General features: G+C 32.4%; 1 protein-coding gene across 2 annotated transcripts in view; it reads right to left on the reverse strand.

Annotated features, from left to right (window-relative positions):
• LOC126889444 (putative fatty acyl-CoA reductase CG5065) overlaps window positions 1-24711 on the reverse strand; it is an 83152-nt gene that overhangs the window by 15268 nt on the left and 43173 nt on the right. The window contains exons 5-7 of one of the 2 annotated variants that reach the window (XM_050657758.1): window positions 16673-16756; window positions 13988-14096; window positions 8459-8701 (exon numbers count right to left, since the gene is read on the reverse strand). In XM_050657758.1, coding sequence (XP_050513715.1) covers window positions 8459-8701; window positions 13988-14096; window positions 16673-16756 — 436 coding nt within the window. The remainder of the gene's footprint in view (window positions 1-8458; window positions 8702-13987; window positions 14097-16672; window positions 16757-24711) is intronic. The other variant, XM_050657759.1, reaches the window with a different exon arrangement.

The following is a 24711-nucleotide window of genomic DNA, read 5'->3' on the forward strand; positions in this document are numbered from 1 at the left end:
CTGAGTGTTGAAGTTTGCGTCTTTCTTTGAGGTGTATAGTTCTTTATAAAACCTTTCTACTTCTTCTGATATCTTATCTTTTCTCCTCTCTTCCCGTCCTGTTTCATCCTTTATTGAAATGAGTAGTGGTTTCCCTAAATTTGGTCGTAAGCATTTTAGGCCCTTATTTTTCTCAATTACTTTCTCGATTTCATTTTCAGTGTGTTTTCTTAGATCCTCTCTGGTTTTTCTTCTAATAAGTTTGTTTAATTCTACGTATTCTACTGTATTTCTTTTGTTTTCGCTTATTAGTTTTCGTCTACTTTCCATTAATTTAACTGTCCCGCTACTTAATCTATTTTCTTTTGTTGTTAGTTTTTTGGCAGTTTTCATTCCCGCTTCCAAGAGTTTTTCTTTCATTTCTTCATTGATCTTATTAATTTCTGACTCTTCCTTTGCTACTTGTTGATTATAGTTTTCCCTTAAAGTCTGTCTATATTCTTCTGCGTTTTGTCTTATTCTGCTATGGTCAATAGCCGTTGGTTTTCTTCTAGATTTCTGCGTCGCTAGTTTGCTTATTTCTATTTTGGCTCGTAGTATGCGGTGGTCGCTGCCAGTTGAGAATTTATTAAGTGCAGTTACGTCTTCGAAGATTTGTTTATTTTGGCAGAGGAAGTAGTCTATTTCATTTTTTGTCACCCCACTTGGGGAGACCCATGTCCATTTTCGGTTTGGCTTCTTATTAAAGTATGTATTTATTGCATGAAGGTTTTGTTGTTTCAAATATTCTAGTAGTCTTTCGCCCCTAATATTCCTTGATCCAAGTCCGTAGTTTCCTATTTTGTTTTCTGAGTCTTCCATTTTCTTTCCGATTTTTGCGTTAAAATCTCCCATAACGATTGTTGTTTTTATATTTTTGTTTTCCATTACTGTGGTGATGTCATCATAAAAGTTATCAATTTCTTCCTCATCATGTGTTGTTGTTGGAGCATATACTTGTATTAGTTTCATTCTTGTCTTCCTGTTAATTTCTAGTATGATATATCCTACTCTATCTGATATGTTCTTATACTCGATTACGTTTTGTTTAATTTTCTCTTTGATCAGAAATCCTATTCCTCCATATGTTTCGTCCTCCTTTCCTTTGTAATAGAGGCGATTTCCTGATTCTAGATCTATACACATTTCTCCTCTTCTTTTGACCTCTGACAATCCTATAATTGCTCTTTAAATTGCATAAAATAGGTGCTCCGGAGACCGGTTGCATAGGTCAGGGGTCAGCAATTAGATTCCCTGAGGGTCCGTTTCGAAAACCTATGACACTTCCGGGGTCCGGATTTAATGCTACCTGTGTCTGGTTGTTCTAATTCGATTTCTTTACGGATTCTTGTCAAAAATTATCCCCCATAAACAAATCAGAAGGGTGCCTCGCAAAATTTTTGGGCAGAAATTTAACAATTTTTTGTAACAAATGAAAAACATCAGCTTTTATGCCCACGAAAATATGTTTTTAGCATTTTTGGGTCATCCTAAATAAAAAAGATCTTCTCATTCTTCTCAAATAGAATAGAATAGAATAGAAATATGCTTTATTGTCACTGAAAATTTTTACAATTTTATGGACAAAGCTTATATACAGTCAAAAGAAAAGCAATATAAATAACAAATAACAACTACAATTTACTAAAATTAGATAAATCGTCAATAATGTACAGTATAAGATATAAAAGCCAAGACAAAAACAATTTATTGCAAAATATATATAAATTGCAAATTGAACATACAACAAATAAAATAAAATAGGTACAACATAAGGAACTGACAAGTTTATGCTACTGCGCATGGAACCCAATTTTCTTAGTTATTCATTAAGAAATTCTTCTATTGAATAATATGGTCTTTTGGATAGATAGGCTTTTGTCATTTTTCGGAACTTAGGGAAAGATGTTGCAGATTTAAGTTGTAACGGAAGATGATTGTACAGTTTCTTTGCGGAATATAATATAGATTTCTTTACTAACTCAGTGGATGGAATCGGTAAATAAATATCAAAGATTGAATTTCTGGTGGAGTAAAGATGATTGGGCCTTGATGGAAAGACATGAAGGTGTTTACGAATTAAACAAACCGTTTCTAGAATATATAAAGATGGAAGTGTTAAAATTTCGTGATCTCTGAAGTAACTTCTGCAATGTATAGATCTTCTGAGGCCAAGCAAATATCTTATTGCTCTTTTTTGCAATCTAAAAATGACATAAAATTGAGCAGCTGTACTAGAACCCCAAAAAGGAAGACCATATCGAAGATAAGACTCGAACAACGAAAAATATGTTATTTTAGAAGATGCTAAATTGAGTTCCCTTGAGACAGATCGTATTGCATAGCAAGCTGAGGCGAGTTTCTTACTTAACGAATCGATATGAAGGGACCATTTGAGGTTGCTGTCTAAAAATATACCAAGAAATTTTACAGAATCAACGGTACTGATCTGGCTGTTATGAAGTGGCAAAGGTCGAAGAGCTCCTTTATAGGATAATGCTACTGTTTTATTTACGTTAAAAGAGAGTAAATTAGAGTCAGACCAGGTCTTTATCGTCAGTAGATCCGAAGTTATAGTTTCATGAAGAGATGCAATAGTTGAGTTGCTCCAAGTGATACTGGTATCATCAGCAAAAAGAAAAATTTTCCCATTGATTTTTAAATTAGTGATGTCATTTATAAAGATAAGGAACAGTATAGGACCCAATACTGAACCTTGTGGTACTCCACATACGATGTTTTTGAGACTAGAGTCAGTATCATTTGCTCTAACTAGTTGTTTCCGATTATTCTATTAGGATTGGAACCAATTCAAAGAAATACCTCGAATGCCATAGAAATTTAGTTTTGTAATTAAGATGTCGTGATTTACACAATCAAAAGCTTTGGCATAGTCGCAGAAAACAGTGGCAGTATAAAGATTATTGTTTAGTGCTTGGTAAACCTCATGTAGTACAGAAAACATGGCATCAGTGGTACATTTATTTGTTAAAAAGCCGAACTGATTTGGTGATAAAATGTTGTTATCAACGATAAAGGACATAAGTCGAGTTTTAATGAGTCTCAATAATTTTGGAGAGTACCGGTAGTAAGGCAATAGGTCTATAGTTGCAGGCATCAGATTTTTCGCCACCCTTATGAAGAGGAATAATAATGGCTGTCTTTAGGCACTCTGGAAATTTACCTTTTTCGAAGGAATCATTAATTAGTGAGAGGAGGATTTCCAACACATTTTCTGTGAGATTAGAGAAAATTTTTATAGATAGTCCATCAGTACTATAGGATGATTTGCTTTTGATACAATTGATTGTTTGGATAAGTTCAGAGTTATCGACTGGTCGTAAAAAGAATGAATTCGAGACCTGTCTTGAATTAGGAAGATAGGAAATGGGATCTTGTTGCGGCAAAATTGTTGATGTTATATTTTTACTCACATTAACGAAGTAGTCGTTTAGACTTTCAGGATTTGGAAGGGAAAATGATTGAGCTGTGTGAGTTTTATTTCGAAGATCGTTTATTATAGACCAAGTTTCTTTTGCAACACTTTTAGAGCTTCCCAGACGATTTTGATAATAGGCTTTTTTAGCTGACCTGACAAGTTTTAGATATGTTGTCCTGTACTTCATGATATATTCAGTGACAGCAACATTGGTACTAAATTTCTTGATGTATAGTAGTGAACGCATATTCTTAGCTGATATGCGAATACCTTTCGTAACCCAAGGTTTCCGATGTTTTGGCTTAATAGGAATTAAAGGAAATGCCTTATTGAAGATGTGGAGAAGCTTATCTAGAAAAACACTGAAATTATAGTCCACGTCTATAGAAGGAAATTGCCACTCAGAAGTTAAGCATAAATTTTGGAATTTACGAAAATTCTGGGCGGAAAAAATCCTACCTAAACGTCTGGTTTTTGAGGAGGGTTTGCTGAAGATGTTAAACTTCGTATACACTGCTTCATGATCAGATAGTCCCGCATTAATAACTGTAGAGCAGACATCAAGGGGTGAGAAATCTGAGACAATATAATCGATTATGGTAGATGTAGATTTTGTAATCCTTGTAGGAGAATCAACGTGCATTGAGAGACCATACGATTCAAATATGTTTGCCAGGGACACTTGGGTAGCACTAGCAGCAGCATAATTAATGTTAAAATCACCGCATAGAATTTTTCTGCTTTTATGAGGCAGGTCATCTAACAAATTTAGCAGATTCTGAAAAAATAGTTCCACGGTAGAATCAGGTGATCTATAAATGCAAATAATGTAAAGATTAAGATTTTTATTATAAACTAAGGAAAACTCAAAGAAGGATTCACTTAACAAAAAGTCATATTTTGTTACCAGAGAAAAATCATTATTTCTAGAGAGAATCAGGGTGCCTCCATGAGCCGAACTTGGACGGTCATACCTGGCAATTGTGGTATATTTTTCTACAAAAAAAGGCTCGTTAACTTCAAGCCAGTGCTCTGTAACCGCAACTATCAATAGATAATATCAAATTGCTGCAAATCAATTGCAAATCAATCAGCAAATCAATTGCTGTAACAATAGATTTCGAGTTTTAACCGATTTGAAATCTGAAAAATGCGAAAATTAGCATTTTCGAAGTTTGAACACTTATGTGTAAATTATTATTTTTGCAGTTGTCAAGTGCCTAAGTTGAAGTTTAAACATTCAATTTCAAGATTCTGATGAGTAATCGGGGCTTATTTCAATTTAGTCCGTTGTTTTTATTGGCTTATTTAATTAGCAAATTGACAATAATTAACGTTAATAATAAATTATAAAATTTTAATAAATGTCAAGTATTTGTTGGGAATTTTTCGCATAAATACGTATAATATGTGTAAGTGCAACAGAGACGCACGATAAAGTGGGACGCGCGGCGGCTTTAAAGTCGAATGGAGGCGCATAATTAAAAATTACAAAACAACAGTCTATATTGAAATAAGCCCCGACTACGCATAAGAATCTTGAAATTAAATGTATTAAACTTCAATTTAGGTACCTACGTGGCAACCTGAAATCTAATAATTGACATAATGAGCTTTGAAGCCTCGAAAATGCGTATTTTCGCTTTTCAGGTTTTAAATCGCTTATAATTCGAAAACTTTTGAGAAAAATGACAAGAGACCTTTTTTGTTTAAAAGTACCTAAAAAAACTAAAAATACATTTTTCGGACCAAAAAGGTAAATTTGAATTTGTTTAAAAAAATTTTTCTTTCCTTGGGCCCCTTCTGATTTGTTTAAAGGGGACATTTTTAAAAAAGAAACCGAATCAGAAAATGTTTCATTCGGAAACGGTCTCACAACATATTTTAAATTATATGGAAAGGAAAACTAATAATATCTGATTGTTTTTTGGCCACTGTTTGAAGTGAGTTTAGTGCAACTGATTCTCATTAGGGAGTTGAGATATTCATCTGTTACCAGAGATCTGTACCGATGTTTAATTCATTCTTGATAAAGCGGATTTGCAAACATAATAAGTTGAGTCAAATATAGGACGCAATTTCATGGCCAAACATTTTCAAAATTGCTAAACACTTTATTATTCTGAATTTAATGGTGGTCCGCAAAAAACTAGCCCACGGTCCGGATGCGGACCGCGGTCCGCTAATTGGTGAACTCTGGCATAGGTTATGACGTATTCGTATTCAGCGATCCCAGAAACCTAGGAATTATCTGTTTGCCTTAATTGAGTGCCTAAAACCGTTAAAACTCCAAATGATGCGCCTTAGCAGTAACTCTAAGCACCAGGTGCATCGAGCCTCAGTTCTGATTGCTTATTCGTGTTAAGTGGCCCCAAAGACCCCCTCCAATACACTGGAAGCCCGCTTTTCTTAATACTTCCTGATTTATCACTCTGTTCGTCCATGATTTTCTAAGAATTTGAATAAGCATCTGTATGCAGTGATGAGCGCGCTAATAACCGACAAAATAACGTAAAAGATAGAAAATATAATACATTGTGAAATAAACAGAGATGGAACTAGTAGAGGTGGAAATTATCGATATAAACATATAAATTACCATTAATAACAGTTGTCATACTCATATAATGTAATGTTAATTTATTCGTTTATATCGATAATTTCCATTTCTACTAGTTTTATCTTTATCCCTTTTTACTTCACAAGTTATTTATTAGCGCGCTCATCACTGTATATCTTAAATAGACCGTGATAGTCGTGACGTCAAAACGCCAAAAAAAGTTTTCCAAACACGTTGTGTCTAGGTACACGCTAAAATGTACGCAAATAAAAAAGTTAAACTTCATCAAGCTAGTGGCTATTTAGCGTGGGCAGTGACTGTATATTTTGATACACGCTATTTTGATATGTTTAGTGTTTGTTTGATAGAAAAATATCTGTTATGACGTTTAATTCTACCTAACTTTTTTAGTTGCGTACACGTTAGCGTACATCTAGACACAACGTGTTTGGAAAAAATTTGACGTTTTGACGTCACACTATCACGGTCCATTGACATAATGGTTTGAAGCGGTATGTAAAGGTGGGTACAGATATGCAACAAAACTTCGTATCGAAACACTTTTGCGCTACAATTTTTTGTTACGCATCTTGCGAACAGATATGGAATGTTCATAAATCCTATTTTGGATTCTACGATTGGTTTGTCCTATGTAAGATCGGGGGCAGTAACGATACGGCGCTGCGCAACCTACAAGAAAAACATACTGGCGTTGTGGCGTTCCATCTATGAAACTGAGAAGGTAAATCGTGTGTATACAAATACAGGGTGAGTCACCACTAACGGGACGGAAGATTACAGCGAAATGGTAAAAGATTTGAAAAACATTTTAAATTAGTAGTTTGTAAGTTGCTAAAATCTACATTTTAAAATTATTTTAAAATGTACAGGGTTTCCCAATAAATGGCAGCGTATCAAAGTTATATTTTTTCTTATGGAACACCCTATATTTTATTGCATTTTTAATTGTCCGCAAAAAATAAGGTATAGTTTTATAAGGCTTCCCTATACCTATGTACAGAGTGTTCTGAGTTATGTTGGCTTTTAATAAAATGTAAAGTTTTAAAAGAATTCTTATTCTCAAATTATTATTCATTATTGGATTATTTATAAGATTTGTAAGAGATGGAAACACTGCGAAAACTGTAATAGGTGTAAATAATGATTTTGATTTAAGAAATGTATGAAGACATTATATTTAAGAAATGTACAATGTATGTATCAAATGTTGAAATGAATGCAAAAAATGTTTAGGCATTACCTTTAATTTTCCATAGTTCAAGCCAGGTTTGTAGCACTTGTAAGTAATTATGTAGTTTGTTGGCAGCACTTTCAGGATCTGTGTCTGAAGTTAGTATTGATGGATCATCAGTAAACGTAGCCATTAGGATATCATTATTGGTAGGCATGTCTGCTGTATAGAGGAGGTATAGGAATGGTCCAAGGACACTACCTTGGGGGACTCCAGAATGGCTAGAATGGAGGTTTGATGTTGAGGCGTTAACTTTGACTTGAAAGTATCGTTCGTTGATGTAGTAATTGACAGTGAGATATATTTGGTGATGCATGTATATTTTCAATTTATATAAGAGAAAATATGTTGAAAATAAAATTGGAAACTAGATTTTATTTTAAATAACAAATTTAACATATTTTTAAATCGGATGAAGCCATGAAATAAGTCAGCGCAACTGCACATCAATTATGCGTTCGTCAGGAAACAAATGCAGATCGGGGACTCCCCGGGGTCGGGAGCCAGTGACAGTGGAAGCCGTGTTAGCACGCAATGCAATAAAAAATTAGTCACCAGACCGGGTAATCAAGAAATTTCAAGATCTTAAAATTTCTTAAAAAAAGGATAAACAATTTCTTAGTTGGCTTTAACCTTTCTCTTTGTGACGACAGAGAAATCGACTCAACCCCCCACATGCTCGTGGAATAGTCATATGATGCTTTGAGGTATCTTTCTAAATTTCATCCATCGCGATCGTCAGGATTTAATATACAACACGTCAATGATAGACTTTTAGTCGATATTTTAAGGGTTTTAACCCATATATTTTTGGTGACAGCATGTAGAGCTTGCTTAGAACACTGACATGCTCTCTTTAGAGCTAAAACGTTCTGTTTTTTAATGTGGCCCTTGATTGGGATTTTCAAATAAATATAGCTTTTACACAGAAGATTTTGTTTTCAATTTTTGTAATTAATGGTATACAGCCAGCTACAGGAAATTTTTTCCTTATGGGTTCTTAGAAAAAAATGTCAAGAAAACGTCAAGACAAGATTTTTTAAAATTTCTTGATGTTTTCTCCAGACAAGACAAGAAGTTGTTACAAGAATTCTTGTTTTGCCGAAACCTAGACGGTGTTACGATACGAAGGTTTGTTGCATGTCTGTACGCACCTTAATACGTTATGCCATCTGTTATTCACACTCACCTTGGTGTCTGCCCAATCATTCTTAAAATCAAATCAACAAGTAATGACGGTAGCATATGGGATATTACTACTTCACTGTAAAATTTATAAAAATTTTCTGTTAAAGCCACTTTCGGATAACGTAACATATTCGAACATGGGTTTTCCATACAAACTTTATCCCCAAATCTTACCATTTCTTCTAGGGTAACACAAGCTATATGGTTACAGGAGATATTGTAAATTTCTATAGTATCATAACACCTAAAAAAAGTTTACATTAGTTTGATGAAAGATAATAAAAATACAGTAATACGTCAAACTACCCCAGGAAACAAAGCCGAAAAACCCACATAACAATGATGTTCGCATCATGTTCAAAGCATATACGACCAACATTCGTCCGAGTATATTCCTTTTAGCATATGCGTAGTACAAGCATAGCATGTACCATAAAAACATTCTAAATTTCATGTTCTTTGCATATACTTCAAAGAATATTCTCGTACCGAATATACTGAGCACCTTCGTGTACGTAGTATCTTGGAATATTCATAAACGTTTATTCTTAGAATATACCTCTATCGAATATTGGTTTAGAGTTGTGACTGCATATCTCCACTGAGGACGCATGAGATGCAGAAATAGCTATCTGGAGAAGGTGGTCCAACTGAGAATCAATTAAAAACAGAAACTGCCTTTACCTTTTTAAAATTTTCACCTGGTAATATTTATAATACACATGATCCTACATGATATCGTTCGTTGTGATCAGGCTGTTAAGGAGCTTTTAAAAATATTAAAATATATAGAGTGTTCCATTGAAAATAAAGCTTATGGATTATGCTATGCTTGCGCGAATAATTTATATTTGGAAAGCGCATATTTACATATAAATAATAACACTTTTATAAAAAAAATATTTTTATAATAAAACGTTTTTATTATTTATAGAAGAGAATATAAAATAATTTGACGATATAAAATGCTTAAAATTCCAAAAATTACACTATAATACAGGGTGATTGATTAGTAGGGTAAAGCTCAATAGCTCCGCTATAGTAATAGATAGCAATAAAAGTTAATAACAAAAATTTTAGCCACCTTTGAGTTTCATATTACAAAATTAGTTAGAATGTTACAGGGTGTTCGATAACACAGTGGCAGACCAATCTTATGTTTTTTTTTTAAATGGAACACCCTATGTTTTATTTTAAATTCGAAATTCTGTTAACTTCTCCATTACAAAAATATAAAGGTTTGTTATGTTATATAGGGTATTTACAAAGTTATGACCAATTTTATATGAAAATCGTAACAAGTTCAACTCACTGTATAAATAAAAATAAGCAAAATAACAATGGTTTATTAATGCCATATTTTTTAACGTATTGTCAAAATTTTCAAGAATGATCCGATATTGCTAATTTTCTTTATATCAAATACAGGGTGAGTCAAAACGCAAGTACATTATTTTCTCAGTAATTTTAAATGGAACACCCTGTATTTTATATCACTATTGAAAAGTACCATTACTGTACTTTAATTTTTAGATAACATTCCCTATGTCTAAATTTATTAGTTTTCGAGATATTTTCATTTTTCAATGGACCAGTAGCGTGGCCACCCAAATCACCAGAATTTAGTAAACTGGACTGATTTTTTTGGGGTTACGTTAATAATGAAGTTTTTAAAATACCTCCGACAAGGGATGAGATGAAAAATAGAATACAAAGTGTATTTCGATGTGTTAATTTACAAATGCTCCGTAGAGTAAGTAGCTGATTCAATGATCGTTTAGGCCGATGCCACATTATGCGTTTTGACCGGATGCGTTTCTGCCGCATCCGGTGAAAACGCATAGTGTGAGAGATCGATCCGGTTGCGTTGGAAACGGATGCGTTTTGAGTCATCCGTACGCGCTTACAAACTGCACCAGACTAAACGCTTAGTGTGACAGGTCGGTGCGGTTGCGTTGGAAACGGATGCGTTTTCACCGCATCCGGTCAAAACTCATAATGTGGCATCGGCCTAGGCGTACATAAATGTGTTAGGAGATAATTTTGAACACCTTATGTAATTAAATATTAAAAATATTTTATTAAAAGTAGCTTCTAATTTTTTCAAACATGTTTTTTTGCCAAACATTGTTACATTTACATACAAAAGTAGTGTTTAATTGTCTTCACAAAATATTGTATTTTGTGTTTGTGTGTTTTTTGTAAAATTTATTACTAATTTTCTTTGTTTATTTGTTGCATTTACATAAAAATATAGTTTTTAATTGTTTCAAAAATGTTACATATAGTGGTTGTGTTTTTGTTTGTAAAATGTATTACTTATAAATTATTTTTATTTCTTTATTTCCTACAGTGTTCCATTCATTACCGGACTGATAATCGGTAATCTTCAATCGTCAATTCAGTCATGGCTTACTTAAAATTTAGATAAATTTAAACACCTAAAATAATTTGCTCTGAAAAATGAAAATATCTCTAAAACTAATAAATTTGGGCATAGGGAATGTTATATATAAAATTAAAGTACGTTAATGTTATTTTCAATAATGATATAAAATACAGGGTGTTCCATTTAACATTACTGAGAAAATAATATACTTGCGTTTTGACTCACCCTGTATTTAATATAAAGAGAATTAGCAATATCAATAATTCTTAAAAATTTTGACAATAAATAAAAAAATATGGCATTCATAAACCATTGCTGTTGTGCTTATTTTTATTTATACAGGGAGTTGAACTTGTTACGATTTTCATACAAAATTGGTTATAACTTTGTAAGTACCCTGTATAACATTACAAACCTTTATATTTTTGTGATGGAGAAGTTAACAGGATTTCGAATATAAAATAAAATATAGGGTGTTCCATTAAAAAAAAAAACAAAAGTTAGGTCTACCACTGTGTTATCGAACGCCCTGTAACATTCTAACTAATTTTGTAATATGAAGCTCAAAGGTGGCTAAAATTTTTGTTATTAACTTTTATTGCTATCTATTACTATAGCGGAGCTATTGAGTTTTACCCTACTAATCAATGACCCTGTATAAAAGTGCTTTTTATAATACCACGGTTGTGTTATATAGGACACAACATGTTTCGAAAAAATAATTAATTTATAAAATATAAATTTTTAGTAGGTGTATTAACTGTTGTAATTATAATTCCAAAAATTACACTAGTAAAAAAAGTACTTTTTATAATACCACGGTTGTTTAAAATGGTATACAGTCGGAAAAATTAAAAATTACCCATGAACGATCACATTAATTACTTATTTTGTAGTTGCTGTCATTTTCTGTAAATAACAAACTTTTGTTATAGAAAAAGACAGCAAATACAAAATAAGTGATTGATGTGATCGTTCATGGGTATTCTTTGATTTTTCGGACTGTATATAACTTTATATTATAATAATTAACTTATAAAATATGAATTTTAATTATATCAACTTTTATTTATTTATTAAAAAAATTAAAAAAGATACCCAACAGCCACAGCCGGGTTCGAACTCGGAATTTCTCGATGTGCAATCTAATGCCACTGAGCCACCATCAATTTGTAGATATCAATTTATTAACGTAATTTAAAATATCTTTGCATTAGTCACATTTTTAAAATAGTTTGAAATTAAAAAAATCGATTTATCCATACAGGGTGATTGATTAGTGGGATAAAGCTCCGTAGATCCGTTATAGTAATAGTTAGCAATAAAAGTTAATAACAAAAATTGTAGCCAATTTTGGTTACAGATTAATATTCAGTAATCGTAAATTGTCAGTTTTAGACAATTCAGTCATGGCTTATTTCAAATTTGGAAAGATTTAGACCCGTTATTAATAATTTGCTCTGAAAAATGAAAATATCTCGGAAACTAATAAATTTAGACATAGGGAATGTTATACAAAAATTAAAATACAGTAATAGTACTTTTCGATAGTGATATAAAATACAGGTTGTTCTATTCAAAATTACTGAGAAAATAATGTACTTGCGTTTTGACTCACCCTGTATCCAATATAAAGAAAATTAGCAATATAAATTATTTATGAAAATTTTGACAGTAAATGAAAAAATATGGCATCAATACGCCATTGCCGTTTTGCTTATTTTTATTTATACAGGGAGTTAAACTTGTTACGATTTTCATATAAAATTGGTTATAACTTTGTAAATACCCTGTATAACTTCCGAACCTTTATATTTTTGTAATGGATAAGTTAAGAAGATTTCGAATATAAAATAAAATATAGGATGTTCTATTTAAAAAACATAAGTTTGGTCTTCCACTACGTTATCGAACACCCTGTAACATTTCAACTAATTTTGTAATGTGAAGCTCAAAGTTGGCTACAATTTTTGTTATTAACATTTACTGCTATCTATTACTATAACGGATCTACGGAGCTTTACCACACTAATCAATCACCCTGTATACTGTATAGTAGCAGTTAAATATTGCATTAATGTTGTTCTGAAGATATTTTCTTGTGGCATTTTTATAATCAAGTACATTCAAATGGGAAATAAGCCACAATTTTACCTAAAAATGATTTTATTAACGTTTCGACGCCCAAGTCGGGTGTCGTTGTCAAAATACAAAATAATACTAAATAAACAAAAATGTTGTTGCTTAGTAAAAAATTCTTCTAATAATTTATTTAATCTGACTCATTTATATCGGCAATTCAGACACGTATTATATATTTTAAAGTAGACGACTTTAAAATGATATTGCCAATATTGATGAGTTGCGTTCCTGGGACGACTTTACTAAAAGATAGTTCATTCGATTACATGAAATCAATCCCAACTCAAGAATATCCGCCACAAAAAATCATAGCATGTGATCTGTCTTTAAAAAGACAACCAAATGCAACGGTGGCACTGAAATTCTCGCGTTAGAGATTCCATAGTAAATCACGAGGGAAAACCAGGAAAAACCTCGTGATACTATCCCGACATCGTAAGTATTTGGGTTTACATTTAGTTTACTCTCAAAACTAATACCAAATTCTGACTTGATATTTTAAATTTGAAATAATACTAAAATACTAAATATGTACTAACTCGATATGTTACTGATTTACTAATTGTGGTATTTTCTTTCTATTGACTTCCTCCTTTAATATGGGTAACCACATCCTACTGCATTCTACCGAGGAATTAGCGACACAATTGGTTTCATTTAGCATAATTAGAGCTAAATTAGAAACGTTAATAAAATCATTTTTAAGTAAAATTGTGGCTTATTTCCCATTTGAATATACTTAAATATTGCATTGTTAGCGAGTTCAGAGCTATTCTGAAAATTTCAGGTGTCTGGGTAGTCTAGAACTATTTTTAAAATGGATTACAAAATTTGCGGAGACAGTGACACAGACCAAGCCAAGTATATAAAAACGTTTTAAAATTGACGGGTCTCGGTATTATTTATAATTGTTTAAAAGAAGGACAGAAAAAATTGTATTCTATAAGTGAGTTCCACCCTGTATAAAGTTTGGATTTAGGGAGACAAAACTATACATACTTTTTTACTCCTTGTGATTCGGTTGCCAATATGATTCCTTTTATAACGTAGTCGGCTGGTATATAATCTACTACGGCATCTTTACCGCCATAAATTATCCTTATGATACCTGTAGAACAAAATATTTCTTAATGATTTTTTAATTTATCTATATCTATAAGGATGTTTTTATCTGTTTTGTCGATTATGAGAAAGCATTCGATAATGTGAAACACGAACTAATGATAAAATATCTAAAGCGTTGGGATTGGATGCTGTCATAAATATGTGTGATGTTAATGTCTTCTGGTCCCAATTAATTAAAACTCTTATTTCTATTCAAATACATATATTTTCGGTTTACCATGTCGATGACCAAATCATAATAACTTGTTTATATTATCGCGCCCTATCCTAAATGTGAATACTTGCTAACTACAACAATAATCATAATATCTTTCTCGCCCGAGTTAATGTTTATATACACTTTTAAATAATAACAAACATGACAATCCAATGTTACTCGCGGTTATTGAATCCAAGAACAGATACTACATCGATTAATGACTTAAACATATTTTATACAGAATGTCCTACTTTATATTACAATGCCAAGCATACAAGAATTATCGCCAATTTGTAATGGAACCAGACAAAATCTTCAAAATTTCAACGAAACAGAAAATTTCTCAATTAAAAAGGGGTAAGATAAGGTTTTATACTTTCTCCAATATTGTTTAACTTAACACATACGAAGAAGCCATCGAAGAAGCAGTGGCAGACTCTAATAAGGGTATTAAAGTAAACGAAAGGAATAGCCCTGGATTCCGCGTACCAAAAAAAGTTTATTAATAGCAAGCTGAAAATTTGTTAATAGCTTAACAGTATCTAGTCGGACAAACTTTGATGTACGGGAACACTGGAACAGGGGAAGTTTTGATTGTGGAACAGGTTACACGTTTCGAACGTAAGACTACGAAAACGTCCCATGTATTTTGTCGGACAGAACTTCCAATCGATTTCTTACCCTCATTAAACTCTCATGCAAGAAACTCTGATGGAAACGAAGAAATAAACATTGAAGAAACAGAGATAAAGGAAGCATTAAGAAAATTAAAAAATAGAAAATCATCAGCAGAGAACAGAATACTGAATGAACTCCTAAAATAGGGAAGACCCGATCTGACCAAACAACGATCAAAACTAATCAAAAAAATAATTGAACAAAACAGAATACCACAAGAACGGAGGTCAATCCTATTACCCCTCTGCAAAAAGGGAGAAAAATTGGACCTGGAGAATTACAGAGGAATTAATTTATTAAACACATCATTAAAATTAACAACCAAAGTGATAACAAACAAACTGAATAAAATTATAATATTTGCAGAAAAACAACAAGGATTTACGTCTGGAAGATCATGCAACGACGTTATATTTTTAAGGAGGCAGCTTCAAGAGAAAGAATTATAATACAACACACCGACATATTTTTGTTTCGTGAACCTTAAGAAAGCATTTGACAGGGTCAAATTAAAGGAAATTATCCATTTATTGTACGCAAGAGAGGTACCTCTAGGAATAATTAAAACGATCGAAAATATCTACCAGAAAAACACAATAAAAGTAAAAGTAGAATAACTAATAATACTAGAAATGGTGGAGGAATTCACCAGGACAAAGACAGACGAAACAGTGCATTACAGAACGTTCGTCAAAATTTGGCATTACGGAAAATTCCGCCCTGCTCGGGCGCCAATGTAACGTGGTCGTTGCGTTTGTTGCTCTAGGTAACACAATCAGCCAAAGACAAAAGTTCACTTTTTGAGACATTTTTATTTGGAATCAAAACATACAAAAGATAAGATAATAAGCCTTAATTACTCGTTAATTTCGTTAATAAAATATATTTATAATCTACACATCGAGCTTTCGGTTCGAGTCGATGTGACGATATTTTGTACATGAATGAATGATATTGATGATCGCGTGGATTAGGAATTACTTTTATTAATATGAAATGGACCTATAAGGAGAGGAAATCTCGCTCAGCTCGCCAGAGGAAAAGACATGTTATGAAATACGATCACCGCTCGTGTAAGGATAGGTAAAAGGAAAAAAACCGTCGAAATTTGTTCAGCACACCAAAGACGACGGGGGTTGTAGGATTGCGGAAAATGGTCGGGATATACTACTTAAACTCACCTCTTATATCTCGTTGTTGTTTATTATTTTTCGATCAACGCTCCAAGAATAATAATCAACTAGGCTTTTCGTTCCGACTTTTATATCATCTGAGACGGTACAGACACAAGTTTTACTTAATTCATTGGCGTACTGTAGACGATAAAATTATATTATCGTCACAGTTCATATCTTCCTGACATTTTTTGTTTTGAACATGGGCCATTATCCCGTCCAACTCCGTATGAGCGGAAATAATGTTCTACTAAAAAAACTTTTTCTTTGGTAGAAAGAACCATAATGACAAAGATTTTAACCGTAACGTAATATCAAGTTGACAACTAATGACAAGTACCTATACCAAATATGATAAATGCAACTTGCGTGCACAATTTCACAGCCCTCTTAATTTCGGTATTGTTTACTTTGGCGGATACTGTACTAACTTTAGGGAGTGACTAATTTCATCAATTTATAAATATGTACCTACAATAATTGAAAACGTTTACTACATTTAATTACCTGTTCCTGCAGCAGTAATTAATCCATTTGGTCCATTAAAATTATCGGTAAATCCTTCAATTGGGTCTGATAGTGTGTGAATTACTGCAAAAAACAAAACATGCTCAAAATTTTTATGAAAATATTATATTCTCGCATATACAATCTTTATGAGGGGAACTGATGACGAACAGTTTGGTTTTCGAAACGGTATGTGTACTCGAGAAGCTCTTTTTTGCATGCGAATACTCTTACAAAAGAGCATTGAGTTTACCAAGCACTTTGAGCACCAAATTCTTGTTGCATGTACCCTTGAAGTCAATCTTTTGCTGCTTGTTTATTTAAGGACTAGATCGTGGCGAATGAGATCGCTTAGTGAAGTTTCATTAAGGCATTTGATCATAACTTCCCATCGGTGGGCAGGGGCTGAAAAAAAAGTTGTATTACACACGGACTGAATAAACCCAAAATACGATATTCCATTTGAGGGAGAATACGTTAGCCAATCTCTTTTAATTTTTGATCCAGTGATATATTTTCAAAAAACCATAGATTTCCGTACTTCTTCAGTTATTGTATTCCGTAATTCTGTAGTTTTCCGAATTTAGGTCCCAATTTATATTTAACTTCAATTTCTAACTTAATATCGGTTTCTGGTCCTTTAACTTATTGAACTGGAATAAAACTGTCGTTATATGTTTTTTCATCTCCTTCTGTTACGGAAGCTACGTTTCCCTCAGTTATTTCTATTTCATCATGTGCATTTTTATTTGTTGCAGCTTCACTAGCTATGGGTTACCGTGCGAAAGTGAGTTTAAACAAATTTTGGTTCTTTTTTCGATTTTGTTTAAGGATCTTTTCTTTCTCCTGCTTTTTCTTGCGTTTTTCTTCTCCACTCTCGAATCTTTTTTCTTATTTCCATCTATAGTACTGTTCCTTCTACCAAAGGCCATTCATTAGCGATTTATTCTCACAACATAGACTTTCTATGTGATCAAAAGTATATGCATTGTAATCTAATTTCATACGTCCACCATCACTTTTATGGTATTGCGCGATATTTGAATTTTTCAACATTATAATTTTTATTTAATTCTAATTATTATTTTTTTTTGTTTTGAGTCCTGCGAGACCCCCTTTGGGGTCGAGGCCCCTAGGCAGCTGTCTACTTTGCCTATTGGTTAATCCGGCACTGGAAGTTTCTATTAAGCGTGGTGTCAGACAGGGTGTGGTATTATAATATCACCCTGTACAAAAGATGTTTGATTGAAAGTAAAGCATATCATAAATTGTCCGCCCTTGACCAAGGCCGACGCGTGAGGTTGCAAATAGCGTGAGGTTCATTCTAATATATAAGTAAACGCCCGATGATATCATCATCATTATTATTTGTAGTAGTAATGTAAAGGTAGGTCGTTACTGTGATATGTAAACAATTTATTATGGTTAATCGTTGGTGGAGTTAAAAGTAAATATAACGTATTTGAACCAAGAAGAGAGTTTTAATTAATTGGGACCTAGAAGGCAGTAACCACACACTTATTTACGACATGGCGATCCTGTAAACTAATTGGAGAATCTTCTGTAAGGAACAAAGATGGCGGCACCAGCTTGGAAACGAAGACGGCGAAAACTGACCAGGACCCAGGAAGAATATAGGACCCCAACCCAGTGAAAAGACAAAGTGATAAAATGTAAGTAAGAAATTTAGTCTATCTTTATTGAAAATGCTTCCCTCGGTTTTTTATATACATATTATTATTGAACATTGAATATTTATCTTTGCTGATTTTTGAATAATTTACGAAGTATCGATTTTTTTTTAAGAATATCTATGAATTTTGAAACATGAAGTGATTTTTGAATTGAATATTTTTATCGAAGTTTATTATATATGCTATTCTTGAATTTTTATTGAATTTTGAATTGTTATTAAATTTATTTGAAAAATCTCTATCCGATTTCGATTTTTAGTACGGTTATTTTTAAATATTGTATGGAATATCGAATTTTTTCCAAAAAATTCTATCGAATTTTGAGATTTGCACTGATTTTGAGTATTTTTATCTAACTTTTGCATAGGCTGTTTTTGAATTTTGAATTGAATTTGTATCGAATATGTATACTATTATTGAATTTTTATTAGCCAATTTGTTTTTATTATTGATATTTATTGAGTACATTTTCATCGATTTTGTGTTAAATTTTGTATGATATGAACTTGAATTAATATTTTTTGAGTGATAAATGATATTTTTTTTAATAAATAATGATTAGTGATGACATACGACAAACATTGCTATAAGCAAGAGATATATTTTTAACGAACCGACCTGGTGAGTCGAGATAAGGAATTTGGAGAAGAACTATATAGATTAGAAGAAGAACTAACAATATTATAAGCTAAATATTATGAGGCAACTAGAGACAATAAGAAACCCACTGCTCTTGTCAAATTAGGAAGGTACTAAGTGATTTATAGAAGCTTGAAAGCTTATTAGAGACCCACTCTGTGTTTTGAAGGGTACCTATTTTATTCATGATTATTCGTGAATAAACAACGGCCTCAAAGCAAGGGATTGAGGTTGTGATATTTTTAGAAGAATTTGAACCGCATAAAATACCTATTTCGTGTTTTGAGTTAACTGTACCACCTCAATGGTGCGTACAGATCAGGGCGAAAATTCGGGTTAATATTGGCGGAGAACTAAGACATCCGAGTGAAACCTCTTTTATTAAGGTAAAACGAAGGTATCGGAGCTAGTATATGAAGTGATGATTATGATGTTATATGAAATGATATATGATTGTTATATGAAATATGTATATGAAGATGAATTATGTACACTGTAGAAGTGCTATTATATGAAGAAAAATGAATTATATGAGTTGTAGTACCAGACAAGAAGAAAAGAAAGAAAAAAGAGAATTTTATTAAAATATGTGGGAAAAATGAAAGAAGAGACATAAAATTTGTAAGAAATGTCAAAATAAACAAGCAGAATTAAGAATAATATATTAATCAAATAAGTAGCTAATCATTGAATTGTGTTTAAGAATTAAAGTTGTAAATTTTTTTTCTCTAAAGTAACGTAAATTATAAATAACTTCTTTACTTTACTTAATCAGTAGACCCATTAGTACCTTTCGGTGTAGGGCCATTTATAATACAATTCATTAAATTACAATTCAATAAATTACAATATTTTACAATCTTCTGAATTGTACTAGCTCTTAACGAACTTTCTCCATTCCTTCCTATTGGCTGCCATCTGTGTTGCTTCCTGCCAAGTCTTACCCTTACTCTGCAGTATCTGCGAAATGTCACTGTTCCATTCTTTGATGGGCCTTCCTCTTCTATTCTTACCTATTGGTTTGGCTTCCCACACTCTTTTCACTTGTCTATCATTGTCCATCCGGGTTAGATGTCCGAACCATGCCAATTTTTTCTTCTTGATTGAGTCGAGTATCGGCTTGATTTTGAGTCTTTCTCTTATTTCTTCATTTCTGATTCTATCTGTTCTTTTTACTCCTATCGTTCTTCTGAGGTATTTCATCTCTGCTGCCTGTATTCTGCTCTGGTGTCTTTTGTTTAATATCCAATTTTCTGCTCCATATGTCACCGTAGGTCTATATATTGTTTTGTATATTGTCATCTTGGTCTTTGTTGATATTTCTTTGTTATTAAGGAATCCTCTATTTAGTGCTTGGAATAGTTTTCCTGTGTTTTCCATTCTGTTGTTAAGATCGTCCTCTATGTCTCCTTTGTTGTTGATTACTGTTCCTAAGTATTTGTATGAATTTGTCTGTATTAATTGATGTTGGTCTATCATTATTTCTATTTGATCTTCCGTCCCTTGTTTCCTTGATATTTTCATTATCTGAGTCTTCTCTTTGTTTACGTTTAAGTTGTATTTGCTTGCTTCTAGGTTCCATTTCTCTAAGTTGTATTTCAGTTTTTCTGCTGTTTCCGCAATTAATACTATGTCGTCTGCAAATATACACATCTCAGCGTTTATCATTTGCATTCTGTTCCAACCGATGCAGTATTTCTTGAAAGTTTTCTTACATTCTTTCACTATCTCATCTATTACATTTATGAATAGCACTGGGCTGAGACTTCCCCCTTGTCTAACTCCTTGAGTTGTTTCAAATGGTTCTGACTGTATATTTAACATTCTTACTGTATTTGTTGTTTTCATGTATATACTCTTTGTTGCTTCTATCAGTTCTTCGCTTACTTCCTTCTTCTTTAGGCTTTCCCATATATCTTTTCTTTTGACTGAGTCGAAGGCTTTTTCCATGTCTATAAAGCTCAGGTATATTTCTCTATTTTTCTTTAATGCTTTTTCTATTACTTGTTGCATGGTAAATATATGGTCTTGTGTGTTGTGTCCTTTCCTGAATCCACTTTGTACGTCCTCTAATTTATGTTCTATTTCTTTTCTGATTTTCCTTTCTATTATGGTTTCGTATACTTTTGCTGCTACACATAGTAGTGATATACCTCTATAGTTCTTACAGTCTCTTGTGTTTCCTTTTTTGTATATAGGTATAATTACTGCATTTGTCCATTCTCTGGGTATTACTTTTCTCTTCCATATTAGGTTATATATGTATAACAATTTTTCTTTTGCTTTTATTCCTATATATTTCATCATTTCTGGTGCTACTTCATCGCTTCCTGGTGCTTTTCCAATCTTTATCTTTCTTATTGCTTCTTCTAGTTCTTCTTTTTCTATAGTTTCTGGATTTTCCGTGTTTCTTATGGATACTCTCTTTATGTGGCTTTCCTTCTCCATTGTGTTCACTTGATTTCCATTCAGTAACAGCTGGAAATGTTCCCTCCATCTTTCCATTATTGTTTTATCGTCATTTATTATTATTCCTTCCTTGTTCATTATTTGTTTCAGTTTCGTTTCTTTGTTGCTTCTTAGGTTTTTCAGTGTTCTATAAAATAATTTTACGTTTTCTGTGCTGTTTTCTTCCATTTTTTCTCCGAATTTTTCCCAACTTTTCTTTTTCTCTTTCCTAACTATCTCTTTAACTTTTGTTCTTTTTCTCTTATAATTTTCATATTTTTGTTGTGTTTTGTCTTGTATGTATTCTTTCCATAATTTCTTCTTTTCTTTTATTTCTCTTTTCACTTCATCGTTCCACCAAGACGTTCGTTTCCCTCTGTTGTTATTTCTTGTGGTTCCACATATTGATTTAGCTGTTTTTATCATCGCATTTTTAAATTTTCCCCATTCTTCTTCTATTGTTTCTGTTATTATATGTTCATTGTCTATTTCTTTCTCTAGCCCTTCTGTGTATCTTATTTTCGTTGTTTCTTCCCTTAGTTTATAAATTTTTATTATTTCTTTGTGTTCTCTGTTTATGTTCTCATTTCTTTTTATTTCTTTTCTTTTGCTTTTGAATGTGGTTTCTAGTAGATAGTGGTCACTACCAATTTCATAACTCCTTTTCACCCTTACGTCTCTTATCCAGTTCTTCTCTGTTTTTTGCACTATAGTATAGTATATAGTATAGGAAAAATGAAAGAAGAGACATAAAATTTGTAAGAAATGTCAAAATAAACAAGCAGAATTAAGAATAATATATTAATCAAATAAGTAGCTAATCATTGAATTGTGTTTAAGAATTAAAGTTGTAAATTTTTTTTCTCTAAAGTAACGTAAATTATAAATAACTTGTTTTTTAAATGTAGATAATGAATTCAGGTTAAATTTTCGTGGAAAATGGAAGTGTTTGAATTAAGGATAGACAATATCTTACAATAGTGTTAGTAGATAGTAAGCAAAGGGACACAAAAAGTGAAGTTCTTAGAGAGATTACATTTTTATTATAGGTACAATATTTTAAAGTTAGTAAGGCGTATATAAATAAATCAAAATAAGACTGAAATAATAAGATGAAATAGTAAAGTAACGTTAAATTCTTTTTTTATATACCATTTAATAGAAGTTTAGGTAATATTTAGCTTAGCTTAGGAAGTATTAAATTCGAGATTTTATTACAATTAGATTAGTTACGACTTATAGGCACTAAAAGACTATTTAAAAGTTAGGATCAATTTCATTCACTGTGGACACTGTTTTGATGAAGTGAATTAGTGAACGAAAAAAAAAGACGAAAAGACACGACGTGAAAGTACGTGAACTAGTGATAGGTTATAAAATACCAGTTTAGTATAGGGAAAATATGAACTTTTGTGTAGAATAGGATTTTTTTAACTATATAAGTAATATAAGGTCTATCTCCTAAAAGGCGATGATGGACAATCAATCTCATTTTAAAAATATGTAATTTTAACAAAACGGGGAGGTGTGGTATTATAATATCACCCTGTACAAAAGATGTTTGATTGAAAGTAAAGCATATCATAAATTGTCCGCCCTTGACCAAGGCCGACGCGTGAGGTTGCAAAGTTCATTCTAATATATAAGTAAACGCCCGATGATATCATCATCATTATTATTTGTAGTAGTAATGTAAAGGTAGGTCGTTACTGTGATATGTAAACAATTTATTATGGTTAATCGTTGATGGAGTTAAAAGTAAATATAACGTATTTGAACCAAGAAGAGAGTTTTAATTAATTGGGACCTAGAAGGCAGTAACCACACACTTATTTACGACAAGGGATGTGTTATGTCACCGACATTGTTCAATGCCTACATCGAACCAATTTTTGAGGAAGTGTTAGATAATCGTCGCGAAGGTGTTAAAATCGGTGGTGAAATCATTAATAACATCAGATACGCAGATGACACCGCCATAATGGCAGAGAAGACCTTCAAACCCTGTTGAACGCTGTAAACAACGAATGTATTGCAAAAGGCTTAACAATCAACGCAGAGAAAACAAAATTGATGGTGATCGGAAAAATTAATATCGAAAACTCAGTACTAAAATTAGATAGCAAAAGGGTTGAAAGTGATGAGGAAATTTCGGCCAGATAGTCCAGTCAGGTTAGACGAATAACAGACCTAACCTTGCATTAGGAGCTGCCCCAAATTTTATTTTTCTAATCCTTAGGGGGGTCAATAGTAGTGTAAATTTAAAATCTCGACTGAATTCCGCCGTTGCGTTAGCCGCCATCTTGATTTTAAACGAGAACCGTTTATGCTCAACATCTCTGCCATTTTCAACTTTTCGACAAAAAGTATGACAACCAAAATTGATGAAAATGTGATTTTCTATCATTTTTATTGTTACAATTTTTTTGAAAATGGCGGGGATATTGAGCAAACACGGTTTTCGTTTAAAATCAAGATGGCGGCTAACGCAACGGTCAAATTAAGTCGAGATTTTAAATTTATACTACTGGTCCTCTCCGATATTTTTGTGTAGTTTCGCTTTTTACTTCGATGTTCTGGACATCGAAGTAAAAAGTGCAACTAAACAAAAATATAGGAGAGGACCACAAAAAATCAAGTGGTGGCTGCTAAAAGATGAGAAAGAAGGTCTATTCAGGAGAGGTATAATAGAAAAAATATGTTGGAACATGAAAGGAAGCCCTAATTCAATTTGGAGAAAAATGGCCAGTAGTATTAGAGAGACTGCTATTGAAATACTTGGGAAAATGTCAGGAAAAACGTTTGAGGATAAAGAGACTTGGTGGTGGTCAAACGAAGTACAAGGAAAAATAAAAGAGAAGAGAAAATTATATAAAAAGTGGCAAGAAACCAGACCCGACACAGATCTTCAAAACTATATGGTGGCGAAAAAGGAAGCGAAAGCAGCAGTAGCAAAAGCCAAAGCAGAAGCGTATTCAAACCTATACGATCAACTAGATACCAGGGAAGGCGAAACGAAGATATATAAAATAGCCAAACAGAGAGCAAAGAAAGCAAAAGATTTTAATCAGATTAGATGTATCCGAGATGAAAATAATAAAATACTAGTTCACGAAAGGGATGTCAAAAAGAGATGAATTAAGTACTTTGACAGCTTATTAAATGAAGAATTTGACAGACAGCCTGTAGAGTCAACGGAGACAGCAGCAGCAATGTTCACCAAAATAACAAACGAGGAAGTGGCTCAAGCTCTTCAAA

This window comes from Diabrotica virgifera, chromosome 8 (assembly GCF_917563875.1).
Source record: "Diabrotica virgifera virgifera chromosome 8, PGI_DIABVI_V3a".
Taxonomy (NCBI): domain Eukaryota; kingdom Metazoa; phylum Arthropoda; class Insecta; order Coleoptera; family Chrysomelidae; genus Diabrotica; species Diabrotica virgifera.